At 47.3% G+C, this 23669-nt stretch overlaps 1 protein-coding gene across 1 annotated transcript in view; it reads left to right on the forward strand.

Annotated features, from left to right (window-relative positions):
• The window catches only part of LOC309401624 (uncharacterized protein), a 45925-nt gene extending 28063 nt beyond the window's left edge, over positions 1 to 17862 (forward strand). The window contains exons 22-25 of the mRNA XM_081970692.1: positions 952 to 1128; positions 1617 to 1814; positions 6662 to 6832; positions 8025 to 17862. Coding sequence (XP_081826818.1) covers positions 952 to 1128; positions 1617 to 1814; positions 6662 to 6832; positions 8025 to 8836 — 1358 coding nt within the window. The 3' untranslated portion in view covers positions 8837 to 17862. The remainder of the gene's footprint in view (positions 1 to 951; positions 1129 to 1616; positions 1815 to 6661; positions 6833 to 8024) is intronic.
• The last annotated feature ends 5807 nt before the right edge of the window (positions 17863 to 23669 follow it).

A 23669-nucleotide genomic window follows, 5' to 3' on the forward strand; every position in this document is an offset into this window, starting at 1 on the left:
TAGGGCAGAAAAGGACCTTGGAGGTCTTCTGCACCAACTCCCTGTCCAAAGCAGGAGGCCCTCTTTCCATTCCAGATGTTTGATCAGCCAACCTTTTATTGAAAACCTCCAGGGAAAGGAGAAGATTGTCAGGGCTTGGGAGATCTTGGTTCGCTGTCGGGGGCCCTCATGTTCCTTCCTTGATATTTTCTTGGACCCCTGGGATAATTGTTAGGGGTATCTCCGTTGGGAGACAGAAAATAGCGCAGTGGAATGTACGGCTAGAGAGAAAAAACGTTGCTAGTAGAAAAAAACACACGAATAGAGTTTCAGACACTGCTAGTAAAAAACAAGTAGCTTTACTAATAATAATTGCCTCACAAGCAGTGATAGTAGATATATGTCCAAACATAATTCAAAGAACAAACAATTGCTTACAGTCACAGTTCACGTTCCAGTCATCAAGCATAGGACAAGCAGAGAGAGAGAGAGAGTGAGCTCTCCTAACTCCCTCTTATTGTAAAGTTAATTACAGCTGATAAGTACATTCACCCATTTAAAGCAACAACGACCATTTGTTATTGTATATAGATATATGCTGCCTACCCAACACTAGGAGTATACTCCCAACAATAATGATGGGCAAATCTCAGGTGGCTTAAAGTAGAGGAAGGAGGAGGAAGTTTCCAGAAGGAAACTTAATTGAATGTCTCATGATCAAGGACTCTCCCAGCCTGGAAGGGAACCAAGCCAGGTCAGGAGAAGTCAGTCCAAGCCAATCGTGGTGACTTATATCGTCCACCCATTAGAGGAGTAGATGGAGAACCTTCCTAGATTACTCCTAAAATAGCCACCATGGGTGTGACCTATGAGGATTTCTGGAGTAAAGGACCATCTCTGAGACTTGGGGTGTCCAACCGTGGTAGCCACCTACCCTATGTTCTTCATTGGAGTTCCTTCTTCTTGGCGCAGTTCTTGCCAACAAGATCTTCATCTGTGAGCAGCAGAAGAGCCCAAGAGATACAGCACCAGACCAGACCCCAACATGTTCCAGCCCCCTAAGCCACAATTCCCGGGATGGGACACCTGAGGGAAACATGGACTGGAGTCCGAGGGAAGACCAGGTCCAGCCACAGCCTGGAGACAAAGGTAGGCAGCTTCAGCTGAGACGGATGATGCAACTTGGTTGGATTATGAAATGTCTGCAGGTAAACTACCAAGCTCAGAGAGCACCAAGGAGCCCACAGTCTTTCCTCCTCCTCCTCCTCCTCCTCCTCCTCCTCCTCCTCCTCCTCCTCCTCCTCCTCCTCCTCCTCCCCCCTCCCCCTCCTCCTCCTCCTCTTCCTCCTCCTCCTCCTCCTCCTCCTCCTCCTCCTCCTCCTCCTCCTCCTCCTCCTCCTCCCCCAGGGACACCTCCCCCAGTTCAACTCTGAGCTCCTATTAGAGGACGGGGATGATCATCTTCCAGCTCTACCTGCGGTGATCCTAAGTTCAAATCCCGCTTCCCTTCAGATGGGAGAGGGTGCCAATGTGCTGCCACCATATTGGGCAAAGTTTTCGAGGAAGGACTTGGCAAGGGGAGGATTGGACTGTAATCTGCCTTAGCCAATCACAGAATGGTGTCTTTCTTTGCCCAGAGGGGGGGACCGGAAGTAGCCCTCTCCAGGGTCTGCTCAGGTGCCTCAAAGAGATCACCTACCCAAGCACCGCCAGTACCTGCCCCTCCTCGGCCAGGAAGAGGCCCAGAGAATCCAGACACACCCAGGAGGAAGAGGAGGAGGAGGAGGAAGAGGAGGAAGAAGAAGTAGCTCATTGCAAGAAGAAATCCTGGCAAAGTGAGTCTTGGCGGCTGCATCTCCAGTGACATAGGGTTGCACACCTGTTTGGGGGATTCTGGGAGTTGGAGTCCACCCCTCTTAAAGCATCCTGGCTGGGGGATTCTGGGGATTGGAGTCTGTTAAGTTCAGGGCAAAGAAAAGAGGTGAGGCCAGAGTGATTTCTAACGGCTCTTTATTCAATATACTGCCTGTGAGGCAACTGAACTCCCTGGCTGACACTGCTCCTTTTATAGGAAACTGATCAGCCAAGCAACCAATTAGGACAGAGTATTTTCCTGCTCCAACCGGGGACCAGAATGAGGACTTTAACTGAAAACTATACACTACATACAATACATAACCAAGAAGGAGCATTATGGTGATCAAAATAACAATTTAACCTATGTAGTCTTTTGGGTAGGTAGGGCAGCAGTGTGTCGGTCCCAACCTATGAGGTTCCTTTCCAAGACCAGTAGACCAGGAGCCTTGACTAGGCAGAGTGGCTGACGCTGCTTTAGGTGAGCTTGCGGCAGTAGGAAGAGCTCGGTCACTGGTGCTTCTAACACAAGAGGAGCCAAGTCACCAGGCATGTGTGACTCACAACATCCTTTGTAGGTACCGTTGTTTGTGGTGATGCTGAGCTGCGTGTCCTTAGCCGGGGTTGTCTCTGGCAGAGTCCATTCTGCCTGGCGGCAGATGGAGGTTCCAAGGTGGCCATGCAATTGGTCAATGTGGCGGCATCACAACCTGCCATCTTCTAGCACCACCCTGTAGGAATGTGGCCCAGTAACATCCCCTACCCAGGTAGGAATCCAGGAGGGGCCCCCAGCGTAGTTGTGGGCGTAGACACAGTTGCCCGGTGGGAATGACCAGAGATGGCTGGTGGAGTCTGTAGGGACCCCCAAGGAGTAGTCCGGGTGTAGCCGGTTCAAGTCGGTCCGCAGGCAGTGACCTATTAAGAGTTCAGCCGGACTTCTGTTGGTGGTGGAGCTTGGTGTGACGTGCTGGACCAGGAGTACTTGGCTGTCCATGTTTGCCAGTCCCCAGGGCCCATCCTTGCTGATCAGACCATCCGCTCAGCCTTCCCACTGCTAGCAGGATGGAATGGTGCAATCAGTGCATGATGAATACCGTGACCCACCAGGAACAGCTTGATTTGAGCTGTGGTCTGAAACGAGGACATCTACAATCCTTTTAAGGGCCTTGATCATGGTGTCCAAGGTGGTCGATGTCATGAGTACCACCTCAAGCCATTTTAAGTAGGCATCCACAGCCACCATAAAAGTCTGTCCATGGAAAGGCCGCGCAAAGTCAATAGGCACCCTTGACCAAGGTGTCTTGGGTGCTTCCCACTCATGTGCTGTAGTGGATTTGGGAGCGGGGGGCTGGCCTTGACTATTGGCAAGGCTGACGATGTGACCCAATGAGCGATGGCCTTGTCTAAGTTGGGCTACCAGACATAACTGCGGGCGAGTGTCTTCATTCGCACGATGCTTGGGTGGCCGATATGAAGAGCATCCAAAACTGGCCATTGCAGCCTTTGGGGTACCACCACCTGACTCCCCCAGAGTAGGCAGCCTCATTGAGCAGACAGCTCATGTTGCCAGGTGTGGAAGGGAAGGAACTCTGTGCTGACTGGCCCCTTCGGCCACCCCCTCCACACCCAGTGGAGCACTTGGGTGATGACATGGTCCTTAGTGGAGTGTGCAGCTATCTCTCACACCATAACGGCGCCAGATGACAGGTCTTCAATTAATAAAACAGAGGGCGCTGGAGCCAGATCCTCCACAACATTGAGAAACGGACACCAGCTGAGGGCGTTAGCATAGCTAAGTGTCTTACCCGGATAATGCAGGAGGCAGTAGCTGTATGCAGCTACGAACACAGTCCAGCGCAGCATGTGAGGGGACAAAACTTGTGGTGTTTTGGGGTCCCCAGCGAGCAGGCCCAGTAGCGGCTTGTGATTAGTCACAAGGTCAAATGGTTTGCCCTAGAGGTATTCATGGAAACGTTTGACTCCTGCGACCGCAGCCAAAGCTTCCTTGTCCAGCTGGCTGTAGTTTTGTTCAGCTGATGACAAAGTCCATGAGAAAAAAGCGATTGGGGCCTCTCTTCCATTAGCGAATCGGTGGCTTGAAATGGTGCTGACGCCGAATGGAGAAGTGTCACAGGTGAGGACCAAGGGGAGATTCTCATTGTTCTGCACCAGGACGCTGTTTGAAGATATTAGCTTCTTGACAGCAGAGAAGGAAGCAACTTCTTTTCGTGACCAAGACATCTTGTCAAGCAAGCAATGAAAAGGCTCAGCTACAGACATTGTGTGGCAAAAGGATGCTGTAGAAATTTAGGAGTCCCCAAAATGCCTGGAGTTCGATCATATTATTGGGTGTGGGAGCTTCCTGGATGGCTTGGACCTTTGCTTATGTAGGGTGTAACCCAGAGGCATTGATAGGGTAGCCAAGGAACTCTACCTGTGGAATAGTGATCTTGCACTATTTTTTTAACTTTGAGGCCAACTTCCTGAAAATGGGTGAGTAATGCTCACAGACGGTCAAGGAGTTTGCCGTTGTTGGCCGCTGACATGAAGACATCATCAAAATAGGGAACATCCCCTGGGATGCCTTGCAAGAGATGCTCCATCAGGCTCTGGAAAAGTTCTGGTGCCATGCTCACTCCAAATTGCAGCCGGCAACATCTAAAAGCTCCTCGATGTGTTACAATTGTCTGAGCCTTAGCTTTGGCATTGTCAAATGGTAGCTGTTGATAGGCTTGGCAAAGTCCAATTTAGTAAAGACCTTACCCTCACCCAGAGAGTGCTGGAGATGTTAGGCCACAGGCAAAGGGAAGGCATTTTGTTGTAGCGCTTTATTTAATGTACATTTATAGTCTGCACAGATGTGGACAGAACCATCCAGTTTCACAAGGGTCACAAATGGAGTCTCTCATTTTACGTGGTCGACAGGTTCCAGGATTCCTTGGCTGATGAGCTTGCCAAGTTGCTCATCAGTCTTTGAGCGCAAGGCGAATGGTATTCTTTGCAGCTTCATTTGGATCGGAGCAACTTGGGGGTCAAGGTTCAGTGAGATGGGTGTGCCTGTACATCTGCCCAGGTTTCCGTCAAAGACATCTGCAAAATCAGAGATTAAGGCTTCAATATCAGAGTCACTGTTGGAGTTGATGCCAGTGATTCCCAGACCCAAGGAGGAGAACCAGTCCAGTTCTAGGAGACCTAGGTAGGGAGCTGTCCACTACCAGCAGTCTCAGTGGGCCTGAGAAGATACTCTAAAGGTATGGTGGAAGTCCAATTGTCTTTTTGACATTTTTTGGCACCAATCTCTTTAGTGTACTCCAAGAGACGATGGTCCTTGAAGATCCCATGTCCACCTCTATACAGCAAGGGGACACCTCAATCAGGACAGTGACATGGACCTTATTGCAAAAGGTCGGCGTGACCAATGACTACTTCTGCCTTGCAGGTGCCTCTTGAGATCATGAAGCAGTCCTCTCCGTTACACTGTTGTCTTTTCTGCATTCTTTTGTGGCAAGTTTCTGGGCTCGCAAAAGTAGCTGTTGGTTGGTTTGCACGACAGACGCTGGCCAAGTGTCCTTTTGTTTCACATCTTTGACAGATGGCATTCTTGAACTTAGGTGCCGTTTGCGGCTGATTGCCGCTACAACCAACACATTCTGGTTGCCTTTTCTGTGGCTACATTCCTCCCCTTGGTGGATTTGAGACGATAGACATCATCGTCTGCCTCTGCTGATTCACCATGGTTAGCATCTTCTTGGTGCACAGTGACTATTTTCCGTGATGCTGGTGGGCTGTTTGATTTTTGAATCTCATCCATTGACTGATCGGACATCTCGGCTGCTTGTGCCTTGTCGAGCGCCATCTGCAGGGGAGGTCTGTTTTTGCAAGGAGGTGCTGTTGTATCTTGATGCCCTTCACACCACAGACCACTCTGTCCAAGAGAGCATCATCTAAGTCCTTGAACTCACAATATAGGGCTGACTGTCGAAGGGCAGCAGCGTATTTGTTGATGGATTCACCTTCAGCCTGATTCCGATGATAGAAGAATCACCATCATTCTGATGATGATTCCAATGTGAGATTCATGAAGGTTTGGGCGCATAGTGAAACCATGGCTTGCTCTGCACCCCATCCCATGGCGCAGACTGAATGGCCAGTGGAGCGGGGAGAGCCCTGGACATCTCAAAGATCTCTGGGCCGCAGAAGTTTAGGAAAAGTGCCCTTTTCCTGTTGTCCGTGATCTCAGCAAAGTCATTGGCTTTGAGGAAGCAATTGAAACGAGCAAAGTAGGAGTCCCATGTCTCAGAGTCTGGCTTGTATGGAGCAAAAGGCCGTAGTGCAGCCATTTTCCAAGTGACCAGTGTGGGCTGCTGAGGCATCTCTGGTCAATGAAGTGGCAGCCACTGTGGATCAGCTCCAGTGATTTCTCTCTGAGTGGATCAGCTCACAGTGATCAGCTCTTTGCAGGCTCAGCTTCCATTCAATCCCATCCTCGTCACCAGTATTAGGTTCTAGTTGAAGAATGGAGGTGAGACCAGAGTGATTTCTAACAGCTCTTTATTCAATATACTGCCTGTGAGGCAACTGAACTCCCTGGCTGACACCGCTCCTTTTATAGGAAACTGACCCGCCAATCAACCAATCAGGACAGAGTATTTTTCCCTTCCAACAGGGGACCAAAATGAGGACTTCAACTGACAACTACACACTATATACAATACATAACAGAGCCCACCCCTCTTAAAGCATACCGGCTGGGGGATTCTGGGAGTTGAAGTCCACCCCTGTTAAATCCCACCATCTTACTAGACTGAGTTTCTTGGTTTCCCTATAGGTGTTGCCCCCTCCAGCTCTCCCATCTCTGACATGGAAACACAGGAGACCCAACTGAAGAGCCACTCCTGTTCTCTGAACACCAGGACCTCTGCACATAAGCAGGACGACCCTCCCAGGTGGAGTCCCTTGGTTTCATTTCGGATGGGTGCCAGAAGAACTTCTGCGACAGGTGAGGAGGGTAGAGACTGAATTAAAAACTAGGAAGCGTAGATGGGAGCTGGAGTCCCTTGGCAAAGCTGAATGCCTGCCACCTGCCTGGGAGAAGTGGGGAGGGTAGGTAGGTGGGGGGAAATTGGGAGGGAAATGGCATTTGTAAGATTGCCTCTTTTTGGGGGGAGAAGCAGGGCTTCAGGATGGGAACCCCTGGATGGATGCCCACCTTGTCAGGTGAGGCAGGCGGGCCACGAATTCGGTGGGGTGGGAGGAACGTCCCGTTGGGGGATGCCGGCTCAAATCTTGAAACTGTGAGAGGGACCCTGGAATCCTAGTGGACGATCCCTTAAACATGAGCCAGCTGTGTGCAGCGGCAGCAGCCGAAAAAGCTAACACGATCCTGGGTTGTATAAACAGAAGCATAGAATCAAAATCACGTGAAGTGTTAGCACCACTTTATAAAGACTTAGTAAGGCCACCCCTGCAATAACTGCATCCAGTTTTGCTCCCGGCGTTACCAAAAAGAGTTTGAGATTTTGGGAAAAAAGGGCAGAGAAGAGCAACTGAGACAATTAAAGGCCTGGAGACCAAAACATCTGAAGAACGGTTGCAGGATTTGGGTTTGGCTAATCTAGAGAAGAGAAGGACTAGGGGGGGACAGGAGAGCAGCATTCCAGTGTTTGAGGGGCTGCCCCAAAGAAGAGGGCTCCACCTATTCTTCAAAGTACCAGAAGGTAGGACAAGAAACAGTGGATGGAAACTAATCCGGGAGAGGAGCAACCTGGAATTAAGAGGAAACTTCCTTAGAATGAGAACAATTAACCAATGGAGCTGCTTGCCACCAGATGTTCTGGGTGCTCCATCAGTTTTTAAAGAAAAGACTGGACAGCCGCTCGTCTGAAATTGTATAAGGTCTCTTGCTTGAGGAGGGGGTTGGACTAGATGACCTCAAGGGTCCCTTCCAACTTTGTGATTCAGTAAGGACTTCCTGCTTGAGCAGAGGGTTGGACTAGATGACCTTCGAGGTCCCTTCCATCTCTGTCATTCTATGATTTTGTAAAGGTCTCCTACTTGAGCAGGGGGTTGGACTAGAGGACCTCCGAGGTCTCTTCCAACTCTATTGCAATTGATTGATTGATTGATTGATGAAGTCTCACCAGAAAGAAGGGGAGGGTCTCACGCTGATTCTCTCCCCTTTCCTTTCGCAGCCAGAGACAAGGGAAGCCTCTCGGCTCCAAATCCAGGAACAGAGGCAAAGAAGAGGCAACCCGATGCGGCCCGACTCTGCCACTGCACCCAGGGGGCTGAGTCAGGGGTCACGCAGCCCCTCCTCTCCAAACAGCTGGGCCGCCTGGCCACTGACGTGAGTAGCCTCTGCCGGGACCTGTCCGGTCTTCAAAGCCACGTCTGGCGACTGGAGCAGGAGGCGCGAGGCTGGGCGCTGGAGCTGGCTGCGCTACACCTGGAGAACTGGCGCCTGGCGAAGTATACACGGCGCCTGGAGAGCCGCTGCCGGGTTCTGGAGACCCGCTCCCGCCGTCTCAACCTGCGCCTCTTGGGTTTGCCCGAGGGAGTTGAAGGAAGCGATGCAGTGTCTTTCCTCCAACGGACCCTGCCGGAGGTGTTGGGCTGGCCGCCGGGAGTGCCAGTGTTGGAGATCGAGAGCGCCCGGAGAGTCTGTGGCCAGGATTCAACCGCCAAGCCACGACCACTGCTGTTCCGCCTGCTACGGTTGGCCGACAAAGCTGCTGTGCTCGAGGCGGCTCGCGCCCGACCTCTGCGCTTTGCCGAGGCACAACTTGCGATCCTACCTGACCTTGGTGCCCCGCGGAGGAGACCCCCACTCGGCCCGCTCTGGAGAAACCGTTGGGTGGTCGACCTGCTTTTGGGGGGGCAGCCCCCTTCCCCATGGGGCTTGGGCAGGGGTCCGATGTGGCAGGAGCCCCCTGCCCCTTGTGCTCCCCTGGCAGCCAAAGCCCCTTCAGGGATGCTGGGGTCTCAGAAGCAGCACAATCCATGAGGCACTGCCAAGGAAGGGTCCCCAAAAGTGGCTTTCCTCTCTCCCACTGGGCAGGGATTGGTGGGCTAAGTCAGGGGTCTGCAACCTTAAACACTCAAAGAGCCATTTGGATCCATTTCCCACGGAAAGAAAAAACACTGGGCGCTCCAAAACCTGGGTGTGCATAGCCAACTCTATGTCACTCACTCCCACCCAGTTACATGATCCCTAGCCACGCCTACCCAGTCACAAAACCATTCTATGTCTCTCCCCCTCCCCCTGTCTCTCTGCCCCTATCCTCTCTTCCCCTTCTCTCTCTCTGTATCTCTTTCCCCCTCTCTCCTCCCCTCTTTCTGTATCTCTCTGTGTCTCTCACCTCCTCTCTCCCCCTCTCTCCCCCTCTCTTTGTATCTCTCTCCCTCTCTCTCCTCCCCATTTTCTGTATTTCTCTGTATCTCTCTCTGTCTCTCTCTCACCTCCTCTCTCCCCCTCTCCCCCTTTCTCTTCCCCTCTTTCTGTATCTCTCTGTATCTCTCTCTGTGTCTCTCTCCCTTCTCTCTATTTCTCTCTCCCCCTCTCTCCTCCCCTCTTTCTGTATCTCTCTGTATTTCTCTCTATGTTCCTCTATCCACTCTCTCTGTATCTCTCTCTCCCCTCTCTCCCTTCTCTCTATTTCTCTCTCTCCTCCTCATTTTCTGTATTTCTCTGTATCTCTCTCTGTGTCTCTCTCTCCCCTCTCTCCCTTCTCTCTATTTCTCTCTCTCCTCCCCTTTCTCTGTATATCTCTCCTCTCTCCCCTTCTCTCTTCCTATTTCCCCCCATCACTCCCCCTTCTCTCGGTAAGGAGAGGCCAACTGCCTCTCCCTACAGAGTGGCCCCCTGCCCTTTGGCGCTTGCTTGAGGAGTGTCTTCCCGCCTGTGTGCACCCTCCCAGCTCTGCCACAGCTGGCCAGGTGTCGTGAGAGGAGGAAGAGGAGGGTTGTCCAGAGGGCAGCTTCCACTGCAGCTGATGACCGTTCGTCAGCCAGCCTGGATTTCCAAAAAGAAGAAATAAAAGGAGGTGCTCCAAGGAGAGCTTCCTGACTTGGCCCAGCCGCAGCTTTCAGAGAGACAGAGAAGAAATGCAAAGAGAGGGGGAGATCAGCTGATGGGCAAGTGTCTTTGGCAAGGGCTTTCCCCAGGGTGGGCATGCGAGGGTTGGTGGGGCCAGCTCCCTTTTCCCATTGCCCTGAACCTCTTAAAGCCGTGGTTGTGCACTGTTTGCCCATCCCCCTTTCCAATGTCCCATCCTCCTGGACCCCATTCCCATCCCACTGGCCCTCATGTTAGCGAGGCCAGCGTTGGTTGCGGCTGGGCCAGGCCAGTGTCTTGGGGCAGAGAGCAGGTTGCGCGTCTCCCCAAGCGACCAAGGCATGCCCAGCACCAACAAGGGCTGGAAGAAGCTCCATAAGAGTGAGATGCCAGAGAATCAGCACTGGCCACTATTCCATCCCCCGCTGAATTCTCAGGCCAGGCAAGGGAGGGGAGGGCAAGGGGTGGGGCCAGCCAGTGATGGGACAGGGAGCCTCAGCAGAGGGCACAAAGAGCTGCATATGGCTCCGGAGACGCGGGCTGCCGACACCCGGGCTAAGTGAATCCTCTGACTGCTTTTCCATAGCTTCTTTGCAAGGGTGGGGAGGGGGGGTTAACAATTGGGTGGAGGGCGGTTGCATCTTGTTCCACTCCCTTCCACTGCTGTGTCGGAGATCCTACAAGATATTGGCAGAATTGGGGCCTGGGTCTCCAAACTCTCCGCTATGTCCACTCCCCCCTCCCATGTGAGCAGATCAAGGGTACAGGAGAAGGAGGGGTCAAACAGATGTTTCTCAAGGTTGGCTACTTTAAGAGGGGTGGGCTTCAACTCCCAGAACCCCCCAGCCAGCAAGGGAAGTTAAAGCCCACCCCTCTTAAAACACACTGCTTGGGGAATTCTGGGAGTTGAAGTCCTTCCTCTTAAAGCACCCAAGATTGAAAACTGTTGTGTAACCCAAAATAGAAGCGTGGAACTGAGAACCTCTCTAGTTACAATTTTTGTTGGGAATGGGAGGCAGCCTTTGTGGAGAATCATTTTGGCATCCCGGTGGAGACGTTTCAGGTTAGATTCCTGCTCTGAGCAGACGGGGTTGGACTAGATGGCCTCCGGGAAGCCTTGGGACGTTAGCATTGTACGAGTCGAAACTCTTTTAGGTTGGATGGCATTGGCTGGTCTGGGAAAATTCAGGGCTGAAGGATATTCCTGGTTTGGTTTTGAATATTTTAATCTATTTTGCTTTCAGCTTCGCGTTGTGAGGCTAAATTGAGTTTTTGGAAATTGGGCGGCAGAGAAGAGGAGGGACTGCCGGGTGCCAAGCTGGGGCAGTAGTGGGTTCCCACCGGTTCGGCTAAACCAGTAATGGTTCGGTGGCCTGGGTGGGTCGCTGGAACCAGCAGTGACTCTAGGCCTACTACGCCCCTGAACCGGTTCCCCCGTCAGTGCTATAGGTGCGCCATCTTCTTTTTCAGTTCTGCGCATGTGCAAAACAATTTTAATAGCTCTGCGCATGCGCACACGGCATGCATAAAGCGCACACACGGCGTGCGCACGAGCAAGCCAGCAGTAGTGCCTGCCGGAACCCACCCCTGATCCTAGCCTAGAACACAGGAAGTTGGGAGTTCTAGTTCCCTGAAAGGCAGGAAAGCCACCTGCGTGACTTTGGGCCAATCACCAGGCAATGGTGAGTTCTAGTCCTGCTTTAACTGGGTATCTTTGAACCAATCACCAGGAGATTGTGAGTTCTAGTTTCACTTGAGACATGAAAGCTGGCTGGTCACTTTGGGTCAATCACCAGGTGGCTGTGAGTTCGAGTCCTACCCCAGGCCCGCAAGCCAGCTGGGGGGAGGTAACATTGGCCACTTCCTCCCTCTCAGCCTGACCCACCTCACAGGGTTGTTGTTCTGAGGGAAGGAGGAGGAGGAAGGAATGTTATGTATATCCACCACCTTTGAGTTCCTTGTAAAGTAATAAAGTTGAGATTAAATATATATATATAAATATATATAATAAATTATCTAAGAAATAAAAGAATGTGTTTTGCAAGATGGTTTTGGGTACAATCCTGGGCCTATCATTTGCCACAAAGATTCCACCGCACCACTTCCACTTCTGTTGGGTAGACATCTATCCAGACAGGCACAATCAAGTTTCTAGTCCTCAGTTTGTCCCCCTGATATTAAGTGACCACATTTGAGCTGCTGTCAAATTCTTCCCTCGAACTGATAGATGCCTTGAGGGTTCCTGAAGATATAAGCATTGGGGAGGCTGTTAATTTTTCTTTTCTTTTTGTTTTTTCCCCAATTTTATTTCATTTATTTTCCTATCCCAACCCCAATTTCTTTTTTGAGAGGGAGGGACAGACTTTGGTGTGATTCTTGACAGCTTTGAACAGGGTAAACCCCTTTGGGGTGACCATAGGACCCTGGAATGACTGATGCGCTAATTTTTGTATAGAAAATCCGATGGGAATACATCACCCATCATCCACAGCGATGGGGAGCTGGATTTGCTGGAAATGAGCCAGGAGATTCCCAAGACCCCCCCCTGTATCAATCCTTCCCTGAAAGCCCATTCCCCAAATGGAAGAAACAGAGAAAACCAACGGCAAAAGACTCTAGTGGTCCATCATTTTGATTTGTTGTTTTCTTTTTTTAGCTCATTTCATTATTTATAATTTTTCCCCTTTTTATCAGATGATCATCATTTATCCCGAGTGAGTTTTAAGCTCAGGGAGGATTGAGTCGTGACTGGCGTTAGAAGTTGGTTCTACGCTTCCGTCGTTCCGTCAGCTAATTTGCCAGTGTATAAGAGTTCATGAATTGGAATAGACATGGTAATAGGTCAACCAATGGGAATTGTTTGGTGACATAGACAGCTCAGAGCCTGGGTGTGGCTTAGCTTGACTGATTTGTATATAAGAATTGCTTTGTCCTTGCAATATAGCCTCTGTATATATATAGCTTCTGTGTTTCTGGCTTCTGAGTTCTGGTTCTGGCTTCTGCTGCATGGGTATTGTATACATGCATCACGCTTTATATTATTGTACATAAAGAAGTTTCTTATATAAATGGATCCTGCTGATTGTGTGCTGGTTGGATTGCTGCAAACTTACAGGTTATGGGCCCAGAGCACACCAAGCACACAGTGAGACTGAACTATAATTAAGCTGAAGGACATAAGTAAAAGAGAAGAAGGCCGAGAAAGCTTGCAGGATGGCTGGTGATTTCAAGGAGGACTCTGCCTCGATTGGGGCAAAAGAATTATATTATTTGGGCTGCAAAATTGGAATGCTTCCTGAAGGCTAAGGAGCTTTGGGATATTGTTATTGATCCACTCCAGGCAACATTCGCAGCAGCAGATCAAAGGCAGCATGATAAGGCACTGGCCTACGTCATCTTAAGTTTAGAAGATGGACAATTCTTGAACGCAGCTGATTTAAAAACTGCAAAGGAGATTTGGCTGAAATTAAGAAGTGTGCATGTGAGTACGTCAGCATATAATATCGTAGAATTATTGAGAGAATTGTACAGAGACAGACTGTTACCACAAGAGAATGTGGAGAAGCACTTGCTATGAATGCAAACTTTATTTATTGAGTTGGAACAATATGGCATGCAAATTCCTGAATCTCAGAAAGTGCTTATTGGTGTTAAACAGTCTTGATGAAATATGGGACATTGTTTCAGCTGTTTTTGAGTGCAAATCAGAACCGGACTTACAAATGGAAGCCCATAAAGCCTGCTTGGTTTCAGAAGAAAACAAACACCATTTTTAGAAAAAGCCATGAGGAAAAATTCCTGAGGTGGTGGGACAAGAGCAGAGAGAGAAAAGCCTCAGACAGGATGTCTGCAGAGACCAGAGTAACAGGAGAGATCAGATTACAGCCCATCAAAGTTTTTCTACAAAGAAAGAAACAGAAAATAAGACAATAGCAGTGTTCCATCTGTGATGACAAGACTCATTTGAAGAAAGACTGTTTGCAAGGAAGACAAAGAACAGATGGACAGGCTGCTGTTGCAAAAGCTGTTGTAATAGCAGAGGTAAAATATCAATAGACATTGGGGATAGTCAAACAATTGTTAACAATTCTAAATTGTGGATCCACCTGGAGGAGATGCAGTAGCCTTAGTAAATGGCCAGAAAACTAAAATCACTGGAAAAGGCAGGGTGGTGATTCCATGTCTGAAGAAAAAGTTTAGCAATATACTGTGCGTGCCTGAAATGGAGCATACTGTATTTTTTTGGAATATAAGACGCACCGGAGTATAAGATGCACCAAGGTTTTGAAGAGGCAAATTAAAAAAAAGTTTTTGCACTCTGCAAACCTCCCAAAAAAGGCCCATTTTTCGCAAAAATGGGCCTGGTCCCCCCCCCCAAAAGGGCACGAATAGCCTTTAGGAGGCTTGTAGAGCGCGAGGGAAAGGGGGGGCAAAAATGAGCAAAAATGGCCAGTTTTTCATGAAAATGGCCCCATTTTTTGTCCAAAAAAGGGCATGGATAGCCTTTAGGAGGCTTATAGAATGCCCCTGGGGGCTAGGGAGGCAAAAAAATGGCCCGTTTTTTTCTCATTTCTGCCCTCCCCAGCCCCCGGGAGCTCTCTGAAAGCCTCCTAAAAGCTATGCACGGCAATTTTGGTAAAGGGGGTGGGGTTTTGGGAGGCAAAAAAAAAATACTGTATTCATTGTATAAGACACACCCAGATTTTCAGCTTCTTTTATGAGGCAAAAAGGTGTGTCTTATACTCCGAAAATACGGTAATTTGCTGAGTGTCTCCAGTCTAGACCAAAAAGGATTTGAGACTACATTTACAAATGGGAGGTGTCTCATAAAGAGAAATGGGAATGTATGTGCATAGGGCACAAAAGAGGATAATCTTTATGTGTTGCAGGGACTAAAGGTTCAATGTGCCCAAACATTTGGAAATGTGGCACAACATGATTCATGTATTCATCCGTTGCGCAGAAAGCTTGGCCAAGCCAGCTTCAGAGTTTTGCAAAAGATGCAGCAGTTTGGAGAAGGGTTACATTTAAAAGGGTGTAAGGCAGGGGTGTCCAAACTTGGGAACTTTAAGACTTGTGGTCTTCAACTCCCAGAATTCCCCAGCCACCATGGCTGGCTGGGGAATTCTGGGAGTTGAAGTCCACAAGTCTTAAAGTTCCCAAGTTTGGACACCCCTGGTGTAAGGCATACTTGGACTGTGCAGTATGTAAATCATCTAAGTCCAAGGAATTTCCTGTAAGCAAGAGTAGCGCAAGGCAGACAACAAGATCTCTAGAGTTGGTACATGCAGATTTGTTTGGGCCAATGCAAGCCAGTTTGGGAGGAGCACAGTATGCGCTGGTCATTGTAGATGACTAACAGCAGATTTGATTTCTGCTATTTACTAAAGAGTAAAATAGAGGTGCTAGAGAAATTTAAGCAATGGGTAAGGAGATATAAAAAACAGGTATGTCAGCTCCAAACAGGGTTTTGGAATTCATGTCAGCAAGTTTTCAACAGTGGTTGGGGACAGTTGCGTTTAAAACACAGATGCACAAATCCGTACACAGCAACTGAGACTGGCATGGCCGAGAGAAGGAAAGTTGTCTTACAAACACTGAACGACTCGCTGCTGGAGGACTCTGGCCTGAGCAGATCATATTGGGGTGAAGCCATGTTGACTGCTAATTATGTAATCAATAGGCTGAGGCGTCCCTCTATTAATGATATTCCATATGCTATATGGGAGAAAGCGATCTCTGGCACATTTAAGGGTGTTTGGAAGCAATGCATGGGTGCATATTCCAAAAGCATTCAAGAGAAAAGGTGAACCAAAAGCTAGAAAGATCAGGTCTACGGGCTATGAGACTGACTCAAAGAGCTATCGCTTCAGCAATGGAATGATCTACTTAGTGATGGTTTAGGGCAGGGGTGTCCAAACTTGGCAACTTTAAGACTTGTGGACTTCAACTCCCAGAATTCCCCGGCCAGGCTGGCTGGGGAATTCTGGGAGTTGAAGTCCACAAGTCTTAAAGTTGCCAAGTTTGGACACCCCTGGTTTAGGGAGTAGACACTGAAAAAGAGCAGGAAAAGGACTCGGGAGAAGATGATGACTCAGATATGAAGCAAGAGAGGGTTGAAACACAGGAGCAGTCAATGCCACGCAGGTCAGAGTGATGGAACAAGGGGATTCTGCTAGTAAAGTTAAGGTGTACAATGTGTGGTATGAGTGAAGAAACTATCAGTAAGTATTGGCGCTACCTAAAATTGAGCAAATGAAATGGAAAGAAGCCATGGACAAAGAAATGCAATCCATGGATGAACATAACGGGATCACACCTATGACTTTGCCACAGGGTTGCAAAGCTGTAGAAAGTAAGTGGGTATACAAAAATGCTACCCAATAATGAGGTCCAATCTAAGGCAAGGTTTTTCACAAAGGAAAAATGTGCACTATGATGAGGTATTCACATCAACCAAAGAGTGTAAGCATAGGTTTGGCACCAGTGTTAGCAGCAGCATGTGATCATAAAATTTAGCATTTTGATATAACCACAGCATTCCTCAGTGCAGAATTAGAGGAAGAAATTTACATGGTTCAAGAGTATGAAAGCAAAAGGCCTAACACTGTGTATAAATTGAACAAGGCCATTTATGGGCTGAAGCAGTCAGCCAGGAATTGGGATGTCTCTTTAGATGCAGCATTGAAGGGTCTTGGGTTCAAGAGTTGCAAGGCTGCCGGTTGCATATATACTGGAAAGTTACAAGGTAGGGGATTGCCAATTATTCGCATTTGTGGATGGTCTTTGTTTCATTGAAAAAGATTTGTCACAGGTAAAAAAATGTGCTAACCAATTAAAGAAAAAAATTGAATTAAAAGATCTGGGAGAAATTAAAAAAAACTATCTTGTTGTGGAGGTAACAAAAACACCGAGGAAGGTGGATATGTTCTCAGTCAAAGAAAGAAAATTGAACAGCTGTTGGAGAGATTTAACATGAAGGATTGTAATTCTTCTCCAACACCCATGAGCACAGATTTTCATAACAATTTGGGTGAGGACAAAAGTGAAGCCTGTGATCAAGATACAAATCTGTCACAGTGGTCCAGACCAAACATAACCTGTGCAGTAAGCATTGCTTTACTAATGCACCAACACAATTGCATTGGATGAGCATAAAAAAGGATTATCAGGTATTTGAAGGGAACTATGAACTTGAGTCTTCAAATACAGGTCGGTGAAGAATTGAATTTATGTTGACAGTGATTATGCTAATGATGTAAAAACCAGAAAGTCCAATTCTGGGATTGTTGTATTATTTGTATGGGCTTTAATTGGTTGGAAGTCCAGAAAACAAAGAACTGTAGCCGTTTCTACGGCAGACACAGAATTTATTGCTCTGTCTGAACTGTATTCAGAGGTAATGGTACGTACAGCTGTTAACAGATTTAAAAATAAAAGAAACTGAAGCTGCAACGGTGTATGAGAATAATGCTGCTTGCATTAAAATGACAACAGGTGACAGAGGAAAGAATAAAAGCAAGCATGTGGATATTAAATATTGTAATGTAAGAGAAGCCATCAAATGTAAATTAATTAGCTTGCTTCACTGTTCTTCAAAGGATAATCTGGCAGATATAATGACCAAGCCATTGGGTGGAGTGCACCATGAGAAGAATATTGTTATTCAGTTTTATGTCTATTCCAGTCATGAAGGGAGGAGTGTCAGTGTATGAGAGTTCATGAATTGGAATAGACATGGTAACAGGTCAGCCAATAGGGACGGCTCGGAGTCTGGGCATGGCTTAGCTCAACTGATTTGTATATAAGAGTTGCTTTGTCCTTGCAATATAGCCTCTGTATTATATAGCTTCTGTGATTATATTGATTCTGTGCTTCTGGATTCTGTGATTTCTGATTCTGGCTTCTGCTGCATGGGTATTGTATACATGCATTATGCTTTATATTATTGTACATAAAGAAGTTTCTTATATAAATGAATCCTGCTGAATTATTTACTTGTGTACTGGTTGGATTGTTGCCAACTCTAACAAAAATTTTAGGCAGTCCTCGATTTACGTCCATTAATGAGCCCCCAAGCTTCCATTAAGCGAGATGGTTTGAGGGTTGCCTCATTTACTACCATCCTTGGCCAGAGGGTTAAGTGAATTGGGCTTCCCCATTGCTACACATTTGCAAAAGAGGATCGCATGGCCCCGGACACTGCGACTGTCATAAATCTGATTCCTTTGCTGAGCATGAGGTGACCGTGGGAATGCTGCAATGGTCATTAAGTGTGATAAATGGTCATAATAACCCAGGTCTTCATTTTAACAACCCCAGAAGGATGGAAGGCTGAGTCAACCTTGAGCCAGTCAGGATCGGACTCCTCACTGTGGGGCAGTTAGCCTGAAATGCAGGATGTCCTCGACTTATCACCACAATTGAGCCGAACATTTCTGTTGCTAAGTCAGACATTGGTTAAGTGAGTTTTCCCCCATTTTATTTTACTTTCTTCCCTCAGTTGTTAAGTGAATCACTGCAGTTGACTAGTTAACAGCCCCGTTGTTAAGCTAATCTGGCTTCCCCCTTGAGTTTGCTCATCAAAAAGTCGCAAAAGGGGATCATGTGAGTTTGGGACACAGCAATGGTCATAAGTCTGAACCAGTGGCTGAGCAGCTGATCATTTTGATCACTTGATCATGGTGATCCTACAAAAGTCATAACCATGAAAAATGGCTCTGTCGCTTTTTTCAGTGCTGTTGTAATGTTGAACAGTCATTAAATGGACAGTCATAAGTCAAGGACTGCTTGTATTTAAATTTAAAAGTTGGAGCTGTGTGATTGGGCTGTGCACCAGAAGTACACCATTATAGTTGATCAGTTAATGAATGCTGTCTCCTGCCTGAGGTAATTTGCGCTCTGATTGGTCATTTTGAGCGTGGAGGGGGAGTTCCCCTTTTCCCCCACCTTTTTTCTTCTGTCTCCCCTGCGTGCTCTGTGATTTACCTCACAATGTACCTCACGATTTACCTCATGATTTACCTGACAACACTCCTGTTTGCCTGACTATCTTGTTTGTGGTAAACATAGATGTCAAATACATTTATTTATACAAAACAAACAAGTTCATGTCAGCTTCTCTAACTCCGTTTGGACACTGGCTGCACAATTCCTTTACACTGATGTGCCAATGATCTGCTCCTTGGCTGCCTGAATGGGAAACGGATTTCACTTTGTCCACATTCCTTTGAAAGATATTTCTTCTCATGGGCAATATGCCTCCCGACCGCCCTATATAGTTGATCGGTTGGTGAGTGCTGGCTCCTGCCTGAGACAACATATGCTGTGATTGGTTGCTCTCGGGGTGGAAGGGGAGTTCCTCTTTTTTCCTGCCTTTTTTCTTCTGTTCTGCACTGTGCACTCTGTTGTTTACCTCATGATTTACCTCATGATGCTCCTGTTTGCCTAACTATCTTGCTTGCGGTAAACATAGATGTCAAATACATTTATTGATCATAAAACAACAAATTCATGCCAGCACCTCTGACTCCATTTGGACGCTGGCTGCGCAATTCCCTCACACTGATCTTCCAAATTATCCGCTCCTTAGCTGCCTCAATGGGCAATGGATTTCACCACATTCATGTTCCTTCGCAAAACTTTTCTTCATACGGGCAATATGCCTCCCAGACGCCCTACAAAACCTCGGAAGACAGGCACACCCTCTTCAAAGATGGCAGAGATCGCTGGTGCTTCTTCCTACCCTGCATTAAGCCATGGTTCATTTGAACCATGGGTTCTGATCTTGACTTGGAGGTCACCTGGTTCCTGTGAGGCTCCGTTTCAAACTAAGGGAGTTGGAAGGCTCTAAACAGGTTCAATGATTTACAGTTGTGTTTCTCAGCCTTGGCAGCTTAGGAGTGGAGAGAGAAGAAAGGGAAGGGAAAGGAAGGAATCAATCAATCACAATAGAGCTGGAAGGGACCTTGGAAGACTTCTAGTCTGTTATTCTAAAAGGGACTCCTGCTTGAGCAGAGGGTTGGACTAGATGACCCCCAGCCACTTTCAACTTGCCAAGGATGACAATCAGTTGGATGGACACCTGGATGGATGAATTGGATTTGGATTTATTGGATTTATATGCCTCCCTTCTCCCAAAGGACTCAGGGCGGCGTACAACATTAAAAAACACACATATTACAAAAGTTAAAAAGAAATTAGATAGAGTATCCAAAAACAAACCCAATTAATATGAACAATAATATGAACAATAATATTTTAAAAATTGGATTAAAATTAACAATTAAATTAAAGATTTTTTTATTCAGGCCAGGCCAGCTTGCTGGAAAAACCAACTTTTTAGGGCACGTCGGAAGGACCGGAGGTGGGGAATTATGCAAAGCTCCGGGGGCAGCTCATTCCAGAGGGAAGGCGCTCCCATAGAGAAGGCTCTCCCCCTGGGGGTCACTAGCCGACACTGTCTGGCCGAGGGCACCCTGAGGAGACCAACTCTGTGGGATTGCACTGGACGGTGGGAGGCTACTGGTGGCAGTAGGTGGTCTCGCAGGTACCCTGGGCCTAAGTCATGGAGCGCTTTAAAGGTCATAATTAGTACCTTGAATTGTACCCAGAAAACAACCGGCAACCAGTGCAGGCCGCCTAAAAGGGGTGTAACATGGGAGCACCTAGGTACCCCCATGATAACCTGTGTGGCTGCATTCTAGATCAGCTGACATCTCTGGGTGCTCTTCAAGGGCAGCCGCATGTAGAGACCGTTGCAGTAGTCCAGGTGAGAAAGGACTGAGATAGGCTAAAACTTTGGTTCAGGTCTAACAGCCAGGCTGAAGGCTGCAGGCCCGAAAAAGTCTGGTCAAGTCCAAAGCCTTATTTCCTTTCTTGTAAGAATTGCTGACATAAATGATTATTTTTATCTGCAATGAGCTGACCCAGACAAATGTATCCTGTTTGCTAGCTTGTTCTCCTTTTCCTCCCTTTAAACATTATAGTTGATATAATCCATCGGATGCATATGGCCCCCTCCCTTTTTCCTTTCTGTCTCCTTACTGTAATTAAGATATGTACCAAGTGCTTTCAGTTCCTTATTATACCATATATGTCAAATGTAACCATCAGCAAGTATATACGTCATGTGGGGTATAAAACCCTGTTTATGATAATCATTCGGGGTCCGGACAAGCTGTTTTCTCTTTGTTAGGTCCTTTATTATGCATAATAAATAATAAAACTGTTTCCTAAACTGGAGTGCTTGGCTGTGTCCTTCCCTCTTCCTACATCAAGTGGCGACCGACGAAGGGACTGGCTGAGGTAATATTTTACTGAGGACCGTTCAACCCCTCGGGCCCTCGGGGCAGCTGCTCCTGAACATCCTCCAGGCGCCATGGGAGTTTCCTGACTTCCGGGAGGCGGCAGCGACTTCCCTGTGAGGCCGACGGTGGACTGTGAACGAGTCCAAGAACCCTGTGGTGAACAGGACCGTAAAGGAACGAATAACATCTTTAAAGCGCTCCATGGCACAGGACCTAGTTACTTGCGGGATCGCATCCTCCCACACACATCCCTGCGGCCAATTTGCTCACACAGGGAGGGGCTTCTCCTGGTGCCGTCCACTAGGCAATGCCAGCGGGCGACACCAAGGAGTAGGGCCTTCTCTGTGATGGGCCCAACCCTCTGGAATGACCTCCCCCCCGACATCAGAACCACCACTGACTTCCGCTCCTTCCGGCAAAAATTGAAGACTCACCTGTTCCGATTAGCGGGCCTGGCATAATTACAACTGTTACCTCCTGGTAGACGTATTATTAACTGGTTATTTTAGGGGTATTGTTTTTAATTTAATTTGTGTGTTATTTTTAGGGGTTTCAAAATTATATTTATATATACTGGCTAACTGTACAGTTCTTTTAAACTCTATTTTTAACCTCCTCCATATTTAACTGTACATATTTAATTTTTCTATTTATTATATTGTGATGTATTCTTTGCATGGACTGTACACCGCCCCGAGTCCCTTTTGGGAGAGGGGGCGGTCTAGAAGCACAGTAAATAAATAAATAAATAAATAAATAACAAAGATATGCTCAGAGAGCCATTTGAAGTAGCCAGATGCTTTGCCGTTAGCCTTGTATGCAATTAGGAGCTCTACTAGAGGGCAACACAAGTTATCACCTTATGAGCTGATGTTTGGTAGGCCTCCAAATCTCCTGAGAAGAAGTTTATCGGGACGGACTGATTTGGGTCATAAGGGGGGTGTTAGGAATATGGAAATGGTGCAGGCATTGAATAAACAAGTTGAAAAACTCCAAAATTATGTAATGGAAAGGGTGCCCCCTAGGTTGGTGACTTGTTGTCACCCATTTAAACCAGGAGATCAAGTATGGGTAAAACATTGGAAGAAGGAACAGCTTGAGGGAAGGTGGAAAGGGCCTTTTACTGTTGTTATGTCTTCTCCGCTTGCAGTGAAGATTGCAGGACCTAAGTCCTGGATCCACTGGACACGAATTAAGACTGCAGCAGATGCAAGTTGGAAGGTGTCTGTGGATCAGAAGAACCCAACCAAACTTACTTTTAAACGTGTCAGATGATGTATGTTGTGTGTGTGTAATAGGATGCTGTTAGCAGACTAAAGTGTAAAGGTTGAAGATTTGCCCTGCTGGACTACTCCTGGACGCTGGTCTCCTGAGGACGGCAGAAGATTGGTAACCATCTATGTGGGAATCCTGGTTGTGGGGACTCTGGCTACTGACAATCATCTCATTGGCTCTCATTTTATTCTATAAATTTCTATTCTGTGGACAATCAAAACCTCTTAATAATTGGGGTAGCCAGTCCCAGTCAATTTCTCCTCCAGAACTGATTACGTGGCCTAAGTTCCTTGAAGAAAGAAAAGACCCTTGCTAAGTCACTCCGGACGCTGACTTTCTACGCATGGGGGAAGACTGGATGAAAGGTTTTTGATTTTGTTGACCTTCATTAGGAAATTCTTTGTATTACTTATATGTGTTGGTTTTGTAAAGTGTAAAGTGTATTGATTGTGTTCTCTGCACATATTGTACTGTGGAGTGTGATGTGGTAATCATAGAGGATAAAGTACAGTTTTATAAAATAGTAGGTGTAGGTACACACTCCTACTACACGCTCAAATCTTGCCCCACCATCAGGAAAGCATTGGAAGATGATCGCAAAGAGATTCAAAGAGAACGTGAAGCTGATAAATATGCTCCTAAAATATGGTATTGTGTGGATATGGGTAAGTGCTATGGTGTATGGAGTGGACAGTAACCTGGTATGTGTTAGCATCTTGGGTCAGTGGAGTAAGCCAGAAGAACAGCCTCGTATAATACGAGCATTTAACGTTGGAACAGGGAATTGTCATAGTCCATCACCTATCCTGTTTACCCCTGAATGTTGGAATGGTGTTTTGCCCCACCCGTGTACGACTCCTAAATTGTTTGACAAAATAGCTGCAATCACTTACCAAGCCCGAGGGTACTCAAGCCCTAAGGTTTGTCAATATGTAGGATATCTCTTAAGAAGAGGGATTTGTGAGAGAACCCCCTTAAAAGAAGGAAGCAACTCACTCACCTTAGATTGTGGAACACCTCAATACTGGGGATGGAGACCTGTGGCGTCTCCTTCCCAATTGAGAACTGGTTGGCAGGGAACATGCATGTTACAAATAGTAGCTGGAACTGTTGAATTTGGTATGACAATAAAAGATCCGCGAAAATCTTCTTCTCCAAGAAGGAGAACTAGAGACACCAAAGATCATATAGGGTTAGGC

This window comes from Natrix helvetica (genome assembly GCF_964273705.1).
Source record: "Natrix helvetica genome assembly, chromosome: Z".
Lineage (NCBI taxonomy): Eukaryota > Metazoa > Chordata > Lepidosauria > Squamata > Natricidae > Natrix > Natrix helvetica.